Here is a 14,195-nt window from a genome sequence, read left to right as displayed (position 1 = left end):
AATAGAGCAAAACCCTGTCTCACAAAAAAAAAAAGATAAAATGTATGATTTCAAATAGAAAAAGGATTGCAGAGCTATGAGCAAACTAAGGCAAGTACAAAGGTTGAAATATATTTTAAAATTATTTGGGGGAAAATACATACAAGCACAGAAAAAAGGATGAAAGGAAATAATACCCCCAATTTTAAACTGTATATTATTTCTAGGTAGTGGGATTATCGGTTTCATTTCCTTTATAAATTATATCTTCAAAAATTGTTTTTGCAATTGATATGAATTACAAATAATTGTTTGACACCAAATAATTTTACAATTATACTCCCACCCACTGAATGGGTTCCCTTGGTTACATAGATTCATCATCACTCCATGTAGTCAGATTTTGTAGTTTTGCCATTGTAGTGGACTGTCAAAACACTACATAGACTATGGGACAATTTTTTGTAATGCCAAATGCGAACGGAACTAAGCCGTGTTGTTCAACGACACATTTTCATGTGGTAATGAAACTTAGAAAATGAGGGAGGGTGAATGATTTACATAAATTTAGGGTAATTTTCTTATATCCCTGAATGGGGAAGGGTGGGGGACCAGGTGAGGATCGGATGGAAAGGCCTGCCTGAGGAGATTCAGTGAATGTTGGTAAAGCTCTACTTCATAAATTAGGTGGTATGTTCATCATGTTTCATAATTTACATATTATTCTGCAATTTTCTTTTCTTTTCTTTTCTTTTTTTTTTTGACACGGAGTCTTACTCTGTCACCCAGGCTGGCAATGGCGCGGTCTTGCTCACTGCAAGCTCCGCCTCCTGGGTTCAAGCGATTCTCCTGCCTCAGCTTCCCGAGTAGCTGGGATTACAGGCGCCCCCTCCACCACGTCCCCACGTCCGGCTAATTTTTGTATTTTTAGTAGAGACGAGGCCAGGCTGGTCTCGAACTCCTGGCCTCAAGTGATCCGTCCGCCTCGGCCTCCCAAAATGCTGGGATTACAGGTGTGAGCCACTGCGCCCAGCCGCAATTTTCGATCATAAACATTTACACCTTAAAAACTGGAAGGCACCAGGCCTCAAGTCTACTCGCAGCCCGCCCGGGCGGCCAAAGCATCCTGGGCCGGCGATTTGGGCGCGCAATCGCACCATGGGGGCGGAGCCTCGCCACTCAGTTCACGCCTGCGCTCTGCGTCCAGCCAATCAGCGACGTGTCCGGATGAGGCGAGACGCGGTTTTTTCCTGTGCGAATCCCAGCTTGCCTCAGAAGCGCCGCGGAGAAGGGGCCGCTTGAGGTGAGGCGCGCGTGTGGAGGTTGTGGAGGACGCCTGTCGACGACCGGTAACTGGGCCTCAGCCATTGCGGTTTGTTTCAGGTGTGAGCAGGGGAGGCGTCTGTCTATCTTAGGTGTCCAGGCCAGAGGCTGACCTCGACCAGTGAGGTAAATCTTACCTCCTGGTGTTGCCTGGGGCCTCTGACGAGAAAACGGAGGCCGCGAACCTCACTGGAGAGAGGGGCGGGCGGGCGGGCTGGCTGGGCTGGGCCGGGCCCCATCGCTACACCCTGGGACCACTGACGCAGAGATGCGGCGGGGCCGGGCAGGGCCCTACCTCGCTCGGCGCCTGTCTCCCTCCTGCCCGCTTCACACCGAGGGCGCCTTTCGTGGTTCCTCAGTATTATCTGTTGTCGAAATCTTTTGCCGACGTTCACTTTCCGAGACCTAAATTGCGGAACGTTTTTATTGTGTATTTGTCTTGATTATTATGAGCTTATTTCTGGCATCCTCATGACGTGTCCCGCCAGCAACCGTAATTTCCCCGTGTGACTGAGCGGCCTGCTAGAGTTGCCCAGATGTAGCCAGCATCTGGCAGAGGCGCTCCCAAAATTCGGATCTCCCAGGCCTCAGGGGCCACCTCTCCAGCACAGCGCGCTTGGAGTCGGGGTGGACGCTGTCATTCCCTCATCGATTGACTGATTGAGACGGAGTCTCGCACTGTCACCCAGGCTGGAATGTAGTGGGGCCATCTGGGCTCACTGCAACCTCCGCTTCCCGGGTTGAAGCGATTCTCCTGCCTCAGCCTCCCGAGTAGCTGGGATTACGGGCACCTGCCACTAAGCCCGGCTAATTTTGTATTTTTAGTAGAGATGGGGTTTCACCATGTTGGCCAGGCTGGTCTCGAACTCCTGACCTCAAGTGATCCGCCCGCCTCGGCCTCCCAAAGTGATGGGATTACAGGCATGAGCCACTGCGGGCCTTTTTGTTGTTGTTCTTTTTTGAGACGAAGTTTCACTCTTGTCACCCAGGCTGGAGTGCAGTGGCGCGATCTAGGCTCACTGTAACCTCTGTCTCCCGGGTTCAAGCGATTCTCCCGCCTCAGCCTCCTGAGCACTGGGACTATAGGCATGCGCCACCACGCCCGGTTAATTTTGTATTTTTTTTTTTTCAGTAGAGACGGGGTTTCACCATGTTGGCCAGGCTGGTCTTGAACTCCTGACCTCAGGTGATCTGCCTGCCTCAACCTTCCAAAGTACTGGGATTTCAGGCGTGAACTACCGTGCTTGGCCTATTTAGTTTTTAACAAATATCATTATCTTCTTAACTTTTGGCCCCCCAAATAAATGAGGAAACTGTTAAAATTGTATTCAACAATCCTTGTTCGATATCTGCTTTGATATTTAAACGTTTACCAGTGTATTAAAATGATGCCTTTGGATTCAGAAGGTTCAAGAAATTTGTTTTTTAAAGTCAGGAAGCATCTAAATATGGTGTCCTCCGGAAAAAAGTATTCCAGGAAATCTGGGAAGCCGTCCATGGAAGATCAGTTTACGAGAGCCTATGACTTTGAGACTGAAGAAAAGAAAGATCTGAGTGGTTCAGAGGAAGATGTTATTGAAGGTGCAGTACATCTCATGTTGGGCAGTGATGTCCTTCAGTTAATTTGTTTTGAACCCATTAAAGACTATCGTACAACTTAGTTTGTAAAGGATTTTCAGGTATAGTCTTTCATCCCCCGGTATTTGTGGTTTCAGAACCTGCCGACACGGATGGCCAGCTGTACTTTGTGTTTCTCATTTGATCCTCATATTGCAGTATCGGAGTTACAGAAGCTTATTCGGCAACTCTTGCTTTTACAGTTATTTCCAAAATACCTGATATATAGTATGTGGCTTACTGTGACATTAACCCAGGCAGACTTGAAAAATTATTCCTATAAAATGGTCCTGAATCCTGATTTAATTTCATCTAATCTGCAGATTATACTGCGTTTGTATGTCTGCTTTGAAACTGTATGTTGGCAAAAAGCCTAAAAATCCCCAAATGAAGATGTTTCATTAAAATTTCAAAAGTTGTTTTTTTTTTTTTTTTTTTTTTTTTTTAAATTGTCAACACAGGGAAGACTGCAGTCATTGAAAAACGTAGGAAGAAAAGGTCTTCTGCAGGAGTAGTTGAAGATATGGGGTAACGTTCAAAATAATTTTTGTTTCTTAGATAAAGCACTTCAAGAAAAGTTGCTAACAAATAATATATGTACAATACTTGACATCTGGTATTTCTTCCAAAACAAACATGGTATTTTGTGGATCTTCAAAAGTGTTTAAAATGTAATTTCTTTCCAGGGGTGAAGTACAGAATATGCTGGAAGGAGTTGGAGGTATGTTTTAGGAGATACTTGTATTTAAAGAAAATTGTTTTAAGCCATATAATTTGTATAATAGCAAATGTTAATAATGGACTATAAGACTGTTATTTAATGCTTTGTTCTCACATAGAAGATTCTGCATGTCTTTGTGATTGAGCATCATAGATTTTCATAGTTAATCTTTTCCATGATGTTAAGAGTGAGGTGCTTTTATTTTATACATATGTGTATTTAATGGATATGGAATTTTAGAAGAAAAATAGAAAAAGTTTTTACCCTTCTTTGTATTCACAGACTAAGTGATACACACACACACACACACACATACATATATTTGTATATAAGTTTTTCATTTTTTCAGTTTAGTTATTTTCTGACTTTTCCTGTGTTCTTTTCTTTAGGGAGGACAGTGTAAATTAAGCCTCTAAAATAACTCTTTTTACAGTAATAAACTATGTAGTTGATACTAAAGACAGTTTTGCTAGTGAGAGTTTTATAATTAGGTTCAAAAATTCTCAAATTTTAAATAATATGTGAAGTATCAGTAATATGAGCTTTGTTAGGGATTAGTTATCTTTAAAAAAAGTTAATATTTAGCTCCTATAAATGGATTATTCACACATTCAAATCTTTTTTGAAAGCTCTGCCCTGTCCAGTGGTGAAAAAGTACTTGTTTTATAAATTTATTATAGATAATATTGAAAGTATAAAATATTTATGTAATAGTACAGCTCCAGCATGATTACTGAAAGATGCCTATTTATGATAGATCCATAAGATAAAGGCTTATGTTTAGCAAAGCATTCTTTGAAGTAGTAAACATTTTATGAAATGCAGTTCTTATGGGTAAAAATGCCCAATAAAGAGCTCCACAAAAGCATTTAAAACTGATCTTACTCACCTATTTCTCATTGAAAAACAAAGTGATCTTGAATTAATTTATCTAGAAATTTACTTAAACTAAGATTTTTTCTGTCCTTGGTCTTTGTCTCTTTTAGTAAAAAATGTATTTAAAAGTATCACTGATGGCCAGGCACAGGGGCTCACACTTACAATTCCAGCACTTTGGAAGGCCAAGGCAGGAGGATTGCTTGAGGCCAGGAATTCGAGACCAGCTTGGTCAACATAGTGAGACCCCCATGTCTTTTAAAATATATATGTATATATATATGTGTATATATATATATATATATATATATAAAAAAATTGATTATATTTAAAATAGTTTTCTTCTTTAACTGTTTTTATCCTTTTTGGATTCTGTATTTTAACAGAGTACTTTTACATAATTTCTATAATGAGTTCTAACAATAATTCATTGAAATGTGTCCTTTTAATTGGGGCATATTTTATAAATTTAGAAAAATTTAGCCTTAAAATTTTTTTTTTTTTTTTTAATTTTTGAGACGGAGTCTCACTCTGTCCCCAGGCTGGAGTGCAGTGGTGCAATCTCAGCTCACTGCAACCTCTGCCTCCCAGGTTCAAGCGATTCTCCTGCCTCAGCCTGCCGAGTAGTTGTGACTACAGGCGCGCGCCACCACGCCCAGCTAATTTTTGTATTTTTAGTAGAGACAAGATTTCACCATGTTGGCCAGGATAGTCTCGATCTTTTGACCTCGTGATCCGCCCGCCTCGGACTCCCAAAGTGCTGGGATTAACAGGTGTGAGCCACTGCGCCTGGCCTAAATTTAGTCTTTATTAACAGTGTTTTCTCATGGCGAAATTTGAAGTCTGTCCTTTACACATTGTTTTGTTTATTAGCTCTTTTTTATTGTTCCTAAGTTAAAAAATTATCTCCAGTTAGGAAAATCAGAATTTGGGTGCTAGTAATAGAAAGTTTTCTCAGAAAAAAAAGTAAGCAAATAATTCTGCATTTTGAAATTATGCATATTTCTAAATTTATGTTTAAATGTCTTTCCAATATTGATGAACCAACCTTACCCATATTTACTTGAATATGTGGGAACAAAATACTTTTTTCAACATTAAATTTTAATGAATTATTATTTTCAATCTAGTTGACATTAACAAGGCTCTTCTTGCCAAGAGAAAGAGACTAGAAATGTATACAAAGGCTTCTCTCAAAACTAGTAACCAGAAAATCGAACATGTTTGGAAAACACAGCAAGATCAAAGGTAAGGTGGCTGTTTTTTTTAGAGCCACATTTCTTAGTATTTACTGGTGTAAATTACTTATGAAAAATACTATTCTAGGCTGGGCATGGTGGCTCATGCCGGTAATCCCAGCACTTTGGGAGGCCAAGGCGGGCAGATCACTTGAGGTCAGGAGTTAGAGACCAGCCTGGCCAACGTAGTGAAACCTCATCTCTACTGAAAATACAAAAGTTAACCAGGCGTGCTTGCTTGAACCCAGAAGGCAGAGGTTACAGTGAGCCAAGATCGTGACACTGCACTGTAGCCTGGGCAACAGAGTGAGACTGTCAAAAAAAAAAAAGAAAAGAAAAGAAAAATACTATTCTAGTTACTGGGGTTTCTAGTGAAAATGTATTTGGCTTGATTTTTCTCTAAGTATGATAGTCCTATAGCCCTATAACCTCACTCCTTCATAGAATTGACATTATTTCCTAAAAAATGAATAAAGATCACTTTTTTCCTTTTAGGTAACAAGTGAGGTTATAAAAGTAATTTCTTTTTTTGTTGTTGTTTTATGAGATGGGGGTCTCATTATGTTGCCCAGGCTGGTGTTGAACTCCTAGGTTCAAGTGATCCTCACACCCCAGCCTGCCAAAGTGCTGGGATTATAGGCCTGAGCCACCATGCCTAGCCTAAAAGTAATTTATATTCATTCTAGAAATACACTAGTTGAATAAAAGGTAAATGTCATAAAAACCGTTAGTCTTATGATGGTGAATTATGTTCAACAATGTAGAAAAACACCAATCTTATATATAATTTGTATGTTTTAGCTGACTTAACTCTTCTTTTGCATAAAATCTTTGTTAAGCTAAAATAGGAAAAAAAATTAAGTGAACTATTTCTATTTAGAAATCTTATAGGATAAATACAATCACCTTATTTAATCTATTTATTATATCGGAACCTATGTTCAATAGGAAAAAAATGAAAAACTGCTTAGAGATAAGATGAATTTCTTTTTGAAAATTTATATGTATAATAAAACTTCCTTAGTTTTCAAGAGCTAAAGCTTGTGACAGGGCTTTTCTTCTATTAGTTTGTTAGAAAAAAAAATACTTCTGGAATCAGTGTAAATCATAATTTTACTTTTTGGTTTCCCATCAGAAGACTTAAGCTGCAGGTATTTCCTTTTCTTATATAGTATAAATATGTCAACTCAGTTTTGTTTTAAATTCTTTTTATATTGTTATGAAATATAACAAGAATTCATCATTATGTTTTACAGGCAGAAGCTAAACCAAGAATATTCTCAGCAGTTTCTGACTTTGTTTCAGCAGTGGGATTTAGATATGCAGAAAGCTGAGGAACAAGAAGAAAAAATACTTGTTGGTATCATGATTAGGTTTATAATTAATCCGTTATAACTAAGTCTCAAGTAGGAATGGAGAACCTAGCCTTTTCCTGTGACCAATGGAACTAAGCCAGGTTTCATTAACCATTGCTGGCCATGTGTTTTAGTCCTGCTGAACTGTAAACCACAGACATATAGGCACTTACCATACTCATAAAAGGCATTGGTCTTTGCTTTTGATATTGTTTGGGATTCTTGCATTTCCAAGTGACAGAAATTTGTCAAAGTGCAAAAGAAGGATTATTGGTTTATACAAAAGAAGTCGGGGCAGTTTAGCTTCAGGCATAGCCAGATAGGAACAGGGAAGGGGGTTGCTCATGTAGTGTCATCTGGGTTCTGTCATCAGTTCTCAGTAAGGTGTCTCAATGTAGTAGCAAGATAGTTTTTACAGTCCTAGGCTTATTAGAAATTTAGTAACCCCAGTGGACTGAGAAAATCTTTCTCAATAGCTCTGGCAAAAAATTCCTGTGGGAAAATATGACTGATGTAGTTTGGATAATTTGTCCATTCTTGAACCAATCATTGTATAGTTAGCCCTCTGTACATAAGGGCTCCACATCTGTATTTAACCAATCATGGACGAAAAATATTTGGAAGAGGCTGGGCGCAGTGATTCATGCCTGTAATTCCAGGATTTTGGGAGGCCAAGGTGGGTGGATCTCCTGAGTTCAGGAGTTTGACACCAGCCTGACCAATATGGTGAAAACCCATCTCTACTCAAAATACAAAAATTAGCCAGGCTGTGGTGGCGCGTGCCTATAATCCAAGTTACTCAGGAGGCTGAGGCGGGAGAATCACTTGAACCTAGGAGGCGGAGGTTGCAGTGAGCCGAGATCGTGCCACTGCATGCCAGCCTGGGTGACAGGGGGAGACCCTTTCTTAAAAAAAAAAAAAAGGTCAAGCCTGTAATCCCAGCACTTTGGGAGGCCGAGACGGGCGGATCACGAGGTCAGGAGATCGAAACCATCCTGGCTAACACGGTGAAACCCCGTCTCTATTAAGAAATACAAAAAACTAGCTGGGCGAGGTGGCGGGCGCCTGTAGTCCCAGCTACTCGGGAGGCTGAGGCCGGAGAATGGCGTGAACCCGGGAGGCGGAGCTTGCAGTGAGCTGAGATCCGGCCACTGCACTCCAGCCTGGGCGACAGAGCGAGACTCCGTATCAAAAAAAAAAAAAAAAAAAAAAAAACAAAAAAAAGTACAAATCAAAAAAGGTACAAATTAGAAAAATAATCCAGTGTTACAACTATATAGCATTTACATTGTGTTAGGCATTATAAGAGATCTAGAAATGATTTAAAGTTTGTGGAAGGATGTGCATTGGTTATATGCAAATATGATGCCAATTTGTATCAGGAACTCAAGCATCTGCACATTTTGGTCTCCTGAAGGGTTGGGTGTCCTGGAACTGGTCCCCCAGGATACCTAGGGATGTCTGTAGTCAGAACATTGTTGACTTTTAATGGCCAGACTTGTGTTAACCTGCAAGTGAGGATATTAGGGGTAGGGATGACAGTGTAAAATAGGATGGATTTGTGGTGCTGATAGATTATTGAGCTGTAGTACTAAAGAGAGTAAGTTAGAATGGTAAAGAAGTAGTGGTTAAATACTAGGATATATAGAGAGACAGTATGTGTAATGGTTAGAGCCTGGATGCCAGCAACAGTACTGTTTGGGATCAAATTCTTGTTTGAGCAATTGTAGCTGTGAAACCATGGACAGATTATGCCTCAGTTTACTCATCTATGAAAGGGGAATGAGTATCTATCTCTTAGTTTACCATTATTAATGCTGTGTAGTGGTTATTGGTAATGACAAAATCTAGGGTGGGAGTATGTAAGTCAATGGCTAAAGTAGGGTGGAGGCCAAAATCATTGAGAAACAGGTGATGGAATGGAAAACCATTATTATTGGAAGGATCATCTGTGTGGACATTGAAATCACCAAGAATTAAGACGTCTTGATTATTGTTAAAATTTCCCATTCAGCAACTGGTAGGATTAATGTATTGTTACATATTAGTGGTGAATGTAAATTATCTAAACATAGTCATAATAGTTGCTAAAACTAAATTTTAAAAGCATTGATTTTTAACACATTCTTTTAATGTAGAATTATTTTTTCTAAATTTAAAATTTTACCCAAATTGTTAAGTTTTTTTCTATTTGTAGAATATGTTTCGACAGCAACAAAAGATTCTTCAACAATCTAGAATTGTTCAGAGCCAGAGACTGAAAACAATTAGACAGTTATATGAGCAGTTCATAAAGGTTTGTTGTATGTGGTAACACAATACATTGTTATAAAACATTATTTATGGAAGTAGAAGATAATTATTTTCTTTCTAAGTTTATGGGAAAAAAAATTTTAGACTTTAACTACTTTTCCATTTTGAATTCATTGTTTCTGATTTAAGTGATAAATGTATTTTTACTTGAGGATTCAAATGGTTTTGTTGGGATTATTCAAGACAGGAAATGGTAAAATGGGAATTTTACTTAGAAATGTATTTATCATGCATAAAATCCATACTTTAATAACACTTTAGTCATAGTTCTCTGTTTAACTGAAAATAGAGTCTATAGTAATCATTTTTAGGTTGTATTTTACTTGTTTTTGTTTCTCCAGTGTTTGTTAAATAGAAAGTACCCAAATTATTGAAATCTCTTGTTTTCAAATGTATAATAGAAGTATTTTATGGCACATTTGCTTTTAGAATGATTACAGTGACCACAAATGAATCCAACATAAAATAATAGATATAATAGACGTTTGAGGATTAAAAGTCTGTGGATTGATAATTATCTGCTGACTCATACATATTAGCAAATTGTGCCTGTACCCCTCTTGTTCAGGCAGAAATATACCTTTTAGTAACTCTTCATAGAAGCTCAATGGAATCTTGCATATACTTTTTTTCAGTGGTGGTTCCTTTAGATACTCTTGTGCAAATACATGTTAAAATAACATTAAAGGAATTGGGACGCTCTGAGTAAACTAGTAAAATTGTTTTAAAATAAATATTTCAGAATAACTTAAAAATAATATATATGGCCAAGCACAGTGGCTCACACTTTGGGAGGCCAAGGCAAGAGATCACTTGAGCCCAGGAATTCAAGACCAGCCTGAGCAACATGACAAAACCCCATCTCTATTAAGAACAAACAAAAATAGCTGGGCATGGTGGCACTCACCTGTAGTCCCAGCTACTGGGGAGGCTGAGGTGGGAGGATCACTTGAGCCCTTGAGGCAAAGGTTGCAGTGAGCTGAAATCACACTACTGTACTCCAGCCTGGGCAACAGAGCAAGACCCTGCCTCAAAAAAAAAAAAAAAATTATACACACACACACACATACACACACATTATTTTAAAAAGTATTTCCAAGTGGAAAACTTGTTCTAATGCTCCGAGAACCATTTGGTAATTTGTGTGAAGGTTTGATAAAGTACTAGAAGATTTCTTCCAAATGTTATCACTAAATGTTACTGTTTAGGATAGGAACTATAGTATAACCTTTGATTCCTCCATCTCCTTTCTCTGTCACATCCAGTTATTAGTAGCTCTGTAATTTTTACTTCTGCAGTGGTTCTTTCTTTTAATGCCCACTGCTACTACCGTAGTTTAGGACCTCATTATTATTTGCTTGTACCATTAAAATTCTTAACTGATTTCTCTGTTCTCCAATCTATCCTTCCTAGATCTGTCATACTATCTTTTAAAAATATATCTCTTCCCTCTTGAAAACTGTCAGTAGCCTCCCATTCTAAATTCTTAGGTATTCAAGATTCCTCTATGACATGACCCTCTTTGTAAGCTTCATTTACTACATTTGTGCATTACCCCACCCCTCCACATAACTGCTTTCTCTCAACTCACTATGTACTTCCATGCTTCGCTTATGCCCTTCCCCTAGAATATTTTTAACTCCTTTTTCTTTATCTATTGAAATCTTAGTGTTTTGCCCACTAAATTGGATTAATCCCCATTTTCCACTATATCGCCATAGCAAGTTGTGCTTCCATTCCTATTACAAAATTTTTGTTTTGTTTCTACATGTTTTTCTCATTGCCATCAGGAAGCAATCATGTATTACTATTTTTTAATTTCTCCACAGTGCTTAATAAAGCACCTTTTACATAGTAGGCACTAGATTAACTATTTGTTGAATGAATAATAAAGATGTAAGACATAATTTTTATTTTTCATAACATGAAAGAGGTTGTACTATAGATTATTTTATTCCCTCTAGTGAATTCATGGCACACTATTAGTCATAAGTAGATTATTACTTGATATTTGGAAAGCTTAATAGAAATGGTGTTTACTGATATGGGACTTCCAGTCTTTTTTATCTTGACCTTAACAGTTCAGGAAACCAATTTTGGGTAAAGTATACTACATTGTACTTCCTATAACATTTTATTCATGTCTGATATTTTTTCTTTTATAGTAGGTATTTTGGTATTCATGTATTACTTAGAATATTTTTATTTCAAATAAATAATGAGCATTTGAATATTTAAAAATTACTACTTTTGAAAATTAATTGTACAAGTTTAGAACCTGAGATGAAAAGTGGTGCTTTGTAACTTAACTAGTTTTTTGTGTTCTTAGAGTATGGAAGAGTTGGAGAAGAATCATGATAATCTACTTACTGGTGCACAAAATGAATTTAAAAAAGAAATGGCTATGTTGCAAAAAAAAATTATGATGGAAACTGTAAGTGATCATACTGAAATTGAAAAAAATAAGGATTAATATAAGCAATGAAATATTTTATTTGCTGAAATAGGTATAACACTTAACTAAAAATTAAACAAATGTTTAATATCTCCTTCCATGAAACAGCAGCAGCAAGAGATAGCAAGTGTTCGGAAGTCTCTTCAATCCATGTTATTCTGATGACTCTTTGAAGAAAGAACTTGAACCTAAGTAATATGATACAATTATAATGTTAGCTAAGAAGCATATTGTAAGTCTTTAGAATAGTTTAATTGTAACATCTTTAATCATAAACCTGTTTCATTGTAAGACCTCCCTTTCTGTTAAGTCAAATCTAAATAGTTATATGAGTTAGCAACTATTCCTAAAGAATATGTATTAAGCTTTCAGCTCTTTAGTAATGATAGGGAATTTTTCTCTCTAACACTGTCAATTAAATAAAGACAATTTAAGTTTAGGTTTGGCTTCATTGTATGTGTATCAATCCCAAAAGGTAGAAACTGCAAGTATAGAAGGTTATATTCTTTAAGGAAAAAACGGAATACAAAATCTATTTTACATGTACATCCTTTTCTATAATATTTAAGTTATACAACCAATTCTAATGACAATAAGATGCATTTAAATTTGTGTTCTGGAATAAATTGTTAAAATCATTAACCTCTGAGCATTAAATCACTAGCAATAGAACAATATATAAATATCAGTTTTAATACATGGGTTTGTGAATATGTCATTGCCACAAAGACATTAAAATGTCACTTAATTGGGCTTGGTCTGCAATTAAGAGCACATCATTAACACTCCTAATTACTTATGGTTTACATATATCACATCTATGTTTATTTATTTTTTGAGATGGAGTCTCACTCTGTCACCCTGGCTGGAGTGTGATGGTGCAATCTCAGCTCACGGCAACCTCTGCCTCCCAGGTTCAAGCAATTCTGCCTCAGTTTCCCAAGGGACTACAGGCACTTGCCACCACACCCAGCTTATTTTTGTATTTTTAGTAGATATGGGGTTTCGCCATGTTGGCCAGGCTGGTCTCGAACTCCTGACTTCAGATGATCTGGCCGCCTTGATCTCCCAAAGTGCTGGGATTACAGGTTTGAGCCACCATGCCTGGTCTCCTGCTTTTCCATGTTTTAACTTCTAATTTTTGCCTCTATAACTCACCCTTATCTTAGTTATAAGGTTTTCCAAGTTTTAAAAAAACAGGTGCCTACAGATAAACTTTTTCTAATTGTGACAACCTACTTGTACAGGAAGAAATTAGTCTTCCACCGTTAATGAATATTTGACATTACTTCCTAAATTTTTGAACTTTGTAAAGGATTTTCCTTTTAAGTCAATATATATATTGGAATATAAATTGTAAGTACTATTCATCCTCGTAAGAAAGTCCTTATTTGGGAAGTTTTACCAATAGTTAGAGGCAAAATAAGTACTCTAGTGTTTGCTGTGTACTTCATTCCCGTATGTTTTTTTGCTTTTAAGGAATATCATCTTTTACTGTTTTCGTCAATATACCTTTTTCTTGCCTAAAACAGATGTAGTACATAAATTACTCCTTTATTTTTTGATTACTTCATCATATGGCATACGGTCTACTGAACTATTACATAAAATTAAAAATAGGGTCAGATGGGAATCTGAAGATTTGGATCCCCAGAGACCTTTGTAATAGTTCTAGTACTATTCACAATGAGTAATCCAAATACATTTAAATTAGAGGGGAAAGATAAGAATCAGTACCTAATGCACTTAGTGGTTGAAAACTTTTACTTATTTTGTCCCTTATCACCTCAAATGAGTCAGTATATACTTGGAGTAACTTTTATATTCTAAAAGGAAGATTTTTTTTTTACCATGTTTTTCTAAGTTACTAATTTTCTTACATGTCAACTGACTTTTAGCTACTGTTTCATTTTTCATGAAAGGGAATATTTAACATCCACTTTTTGGTGACAGTGAAATTTTAACTTAAAATATCAAGGAACAAGTTACCTTCAGTGTAAAGATTCGTATGTTTTTCTGAACTGGTACAACAAATTCCTTTTATTAAATACACATTTTATTTAAAAAATTCCTGTAGCCCTTTTAAATTCTAGTATACTAAAAACAAGTATTTTTTTTATGACATACTAATTAACATGCCTCTTTTGAAAAATGATTAGTATAAAACATTTCTTAGAACATCACTTGACTCAGTAATTACAATATTATAAGCCATGCACTTAAGCAGTATTGAGCTCACTTTCAGTTTTTAGCAATCAAGGTAAACACCCTCAAGATGGCTAAAATCCTTTATGTTCTGGATATTTATGTAATCCTTT

General features: G+C 36.9%; 2 protein-coding genes across 4 annotated transcripts in view; one reads left to right on the top strand and one right to left on the bottom strand.

The window, feature by feature from the left end:
* Positions 1–625: 625 nt before the first annotated feature.
* SYCP3 (synaptonemal complex protein 3) lies at positions 626–12,316 on the top strand. Of its 3 annotated transcripts, none has more exons than XM_050750232.1 (9): positions 626–1,362; positions 2,738–2,883; positions 3,381–3,447; positions 3,606–3,640; positions 5,647–5,764; positions 7,011–7,110; positions 9,307–9,405; positions 11,752–11,856; positions 11,986–12,316. In XM_050750232.1, the coding sequence occupies exons 2-9, from the start codon at positions 2,751–2,753 to the stop codon at positions 12,037–12,039; spliced, it is 711 nt and encodes a 236-aa protein (XP_050606189.1). In that variant the 5' UTR covers positions 626–1,362; positions 2,738–2,750; the 3' UTR covers positions 12,040–12,316. The 3 variants fall into 3 exon arrangements, with proteins under 3 accessions (XP_050606189.1, XP_050606187.1, XP_050606186.1); XM_050750230.1 differs by having other exon boundaries at positions 2,734–2,883; XM_050750229.1 differs by lacking the exon at positions 626–1,362 and having other exon boundaries at positions 1,568–2,883.
* CHPT1 (choline phosphotransferase 1) overlaps positions 11,898–14,195 on the bottom strand; it is a 154,759-nt gene continuing 152,461 nt past the window's right edge. Inside the window, exon 10 of the mRNA XM_050750225.1 lies at positions 11,898–12,065. Coding sequence (XP_050606182.1) covers positions 12,021–12,065 — 45 coding nt within the window. The 3' untranslated portion in view covers positions 11,898–12,020. The remainder of the gene's footprint in view (positions 12,066–14,195) is intronic.

Source organism: Macaca thibetana, chromosome 11, assembly GCF_024542745.1.
Source record: "Macaca thibetana thibetana isolate TM-01 chromosome 11, ASM2454274v1, whole genome shotgun sequence".
Taxonomy (NCBI): domain Eukaryota; kingdom Metazoa; phylum Chordata; class Mammalia; order Primates; family Cercopithecidae; genus Macaca; species Macaca thibetana.
The sequence above is the reverse complement of the archived record's forward strand: the minus strand, read 5'-3'. Positions and strand labels throughout refer to the sequence as shown.

Coding starts and splice junctions, on each gene's coding strand:
- SYCP3 (XM_050750229.1), top strand. CDS start 2,688: ATGATGCCTTTGGATTCAGAAGGTTCAAGAAATTTGTTTTTTAAAGTC. Junction 3,641..5,646: donor TATGCTGGAAGGAGTTGGAG/GTATGTTTTAGG, acceptor TTTTCAATCTAG/TTGACATTAACAAGGCTCTT. Junction 5,765..7,010: donor AAAACACAGCAAGATCAAAG/GTAAGGTGGCTG, acceptor TATGTTTTACAG/GCAGAAGCTAAACCAAGAAT.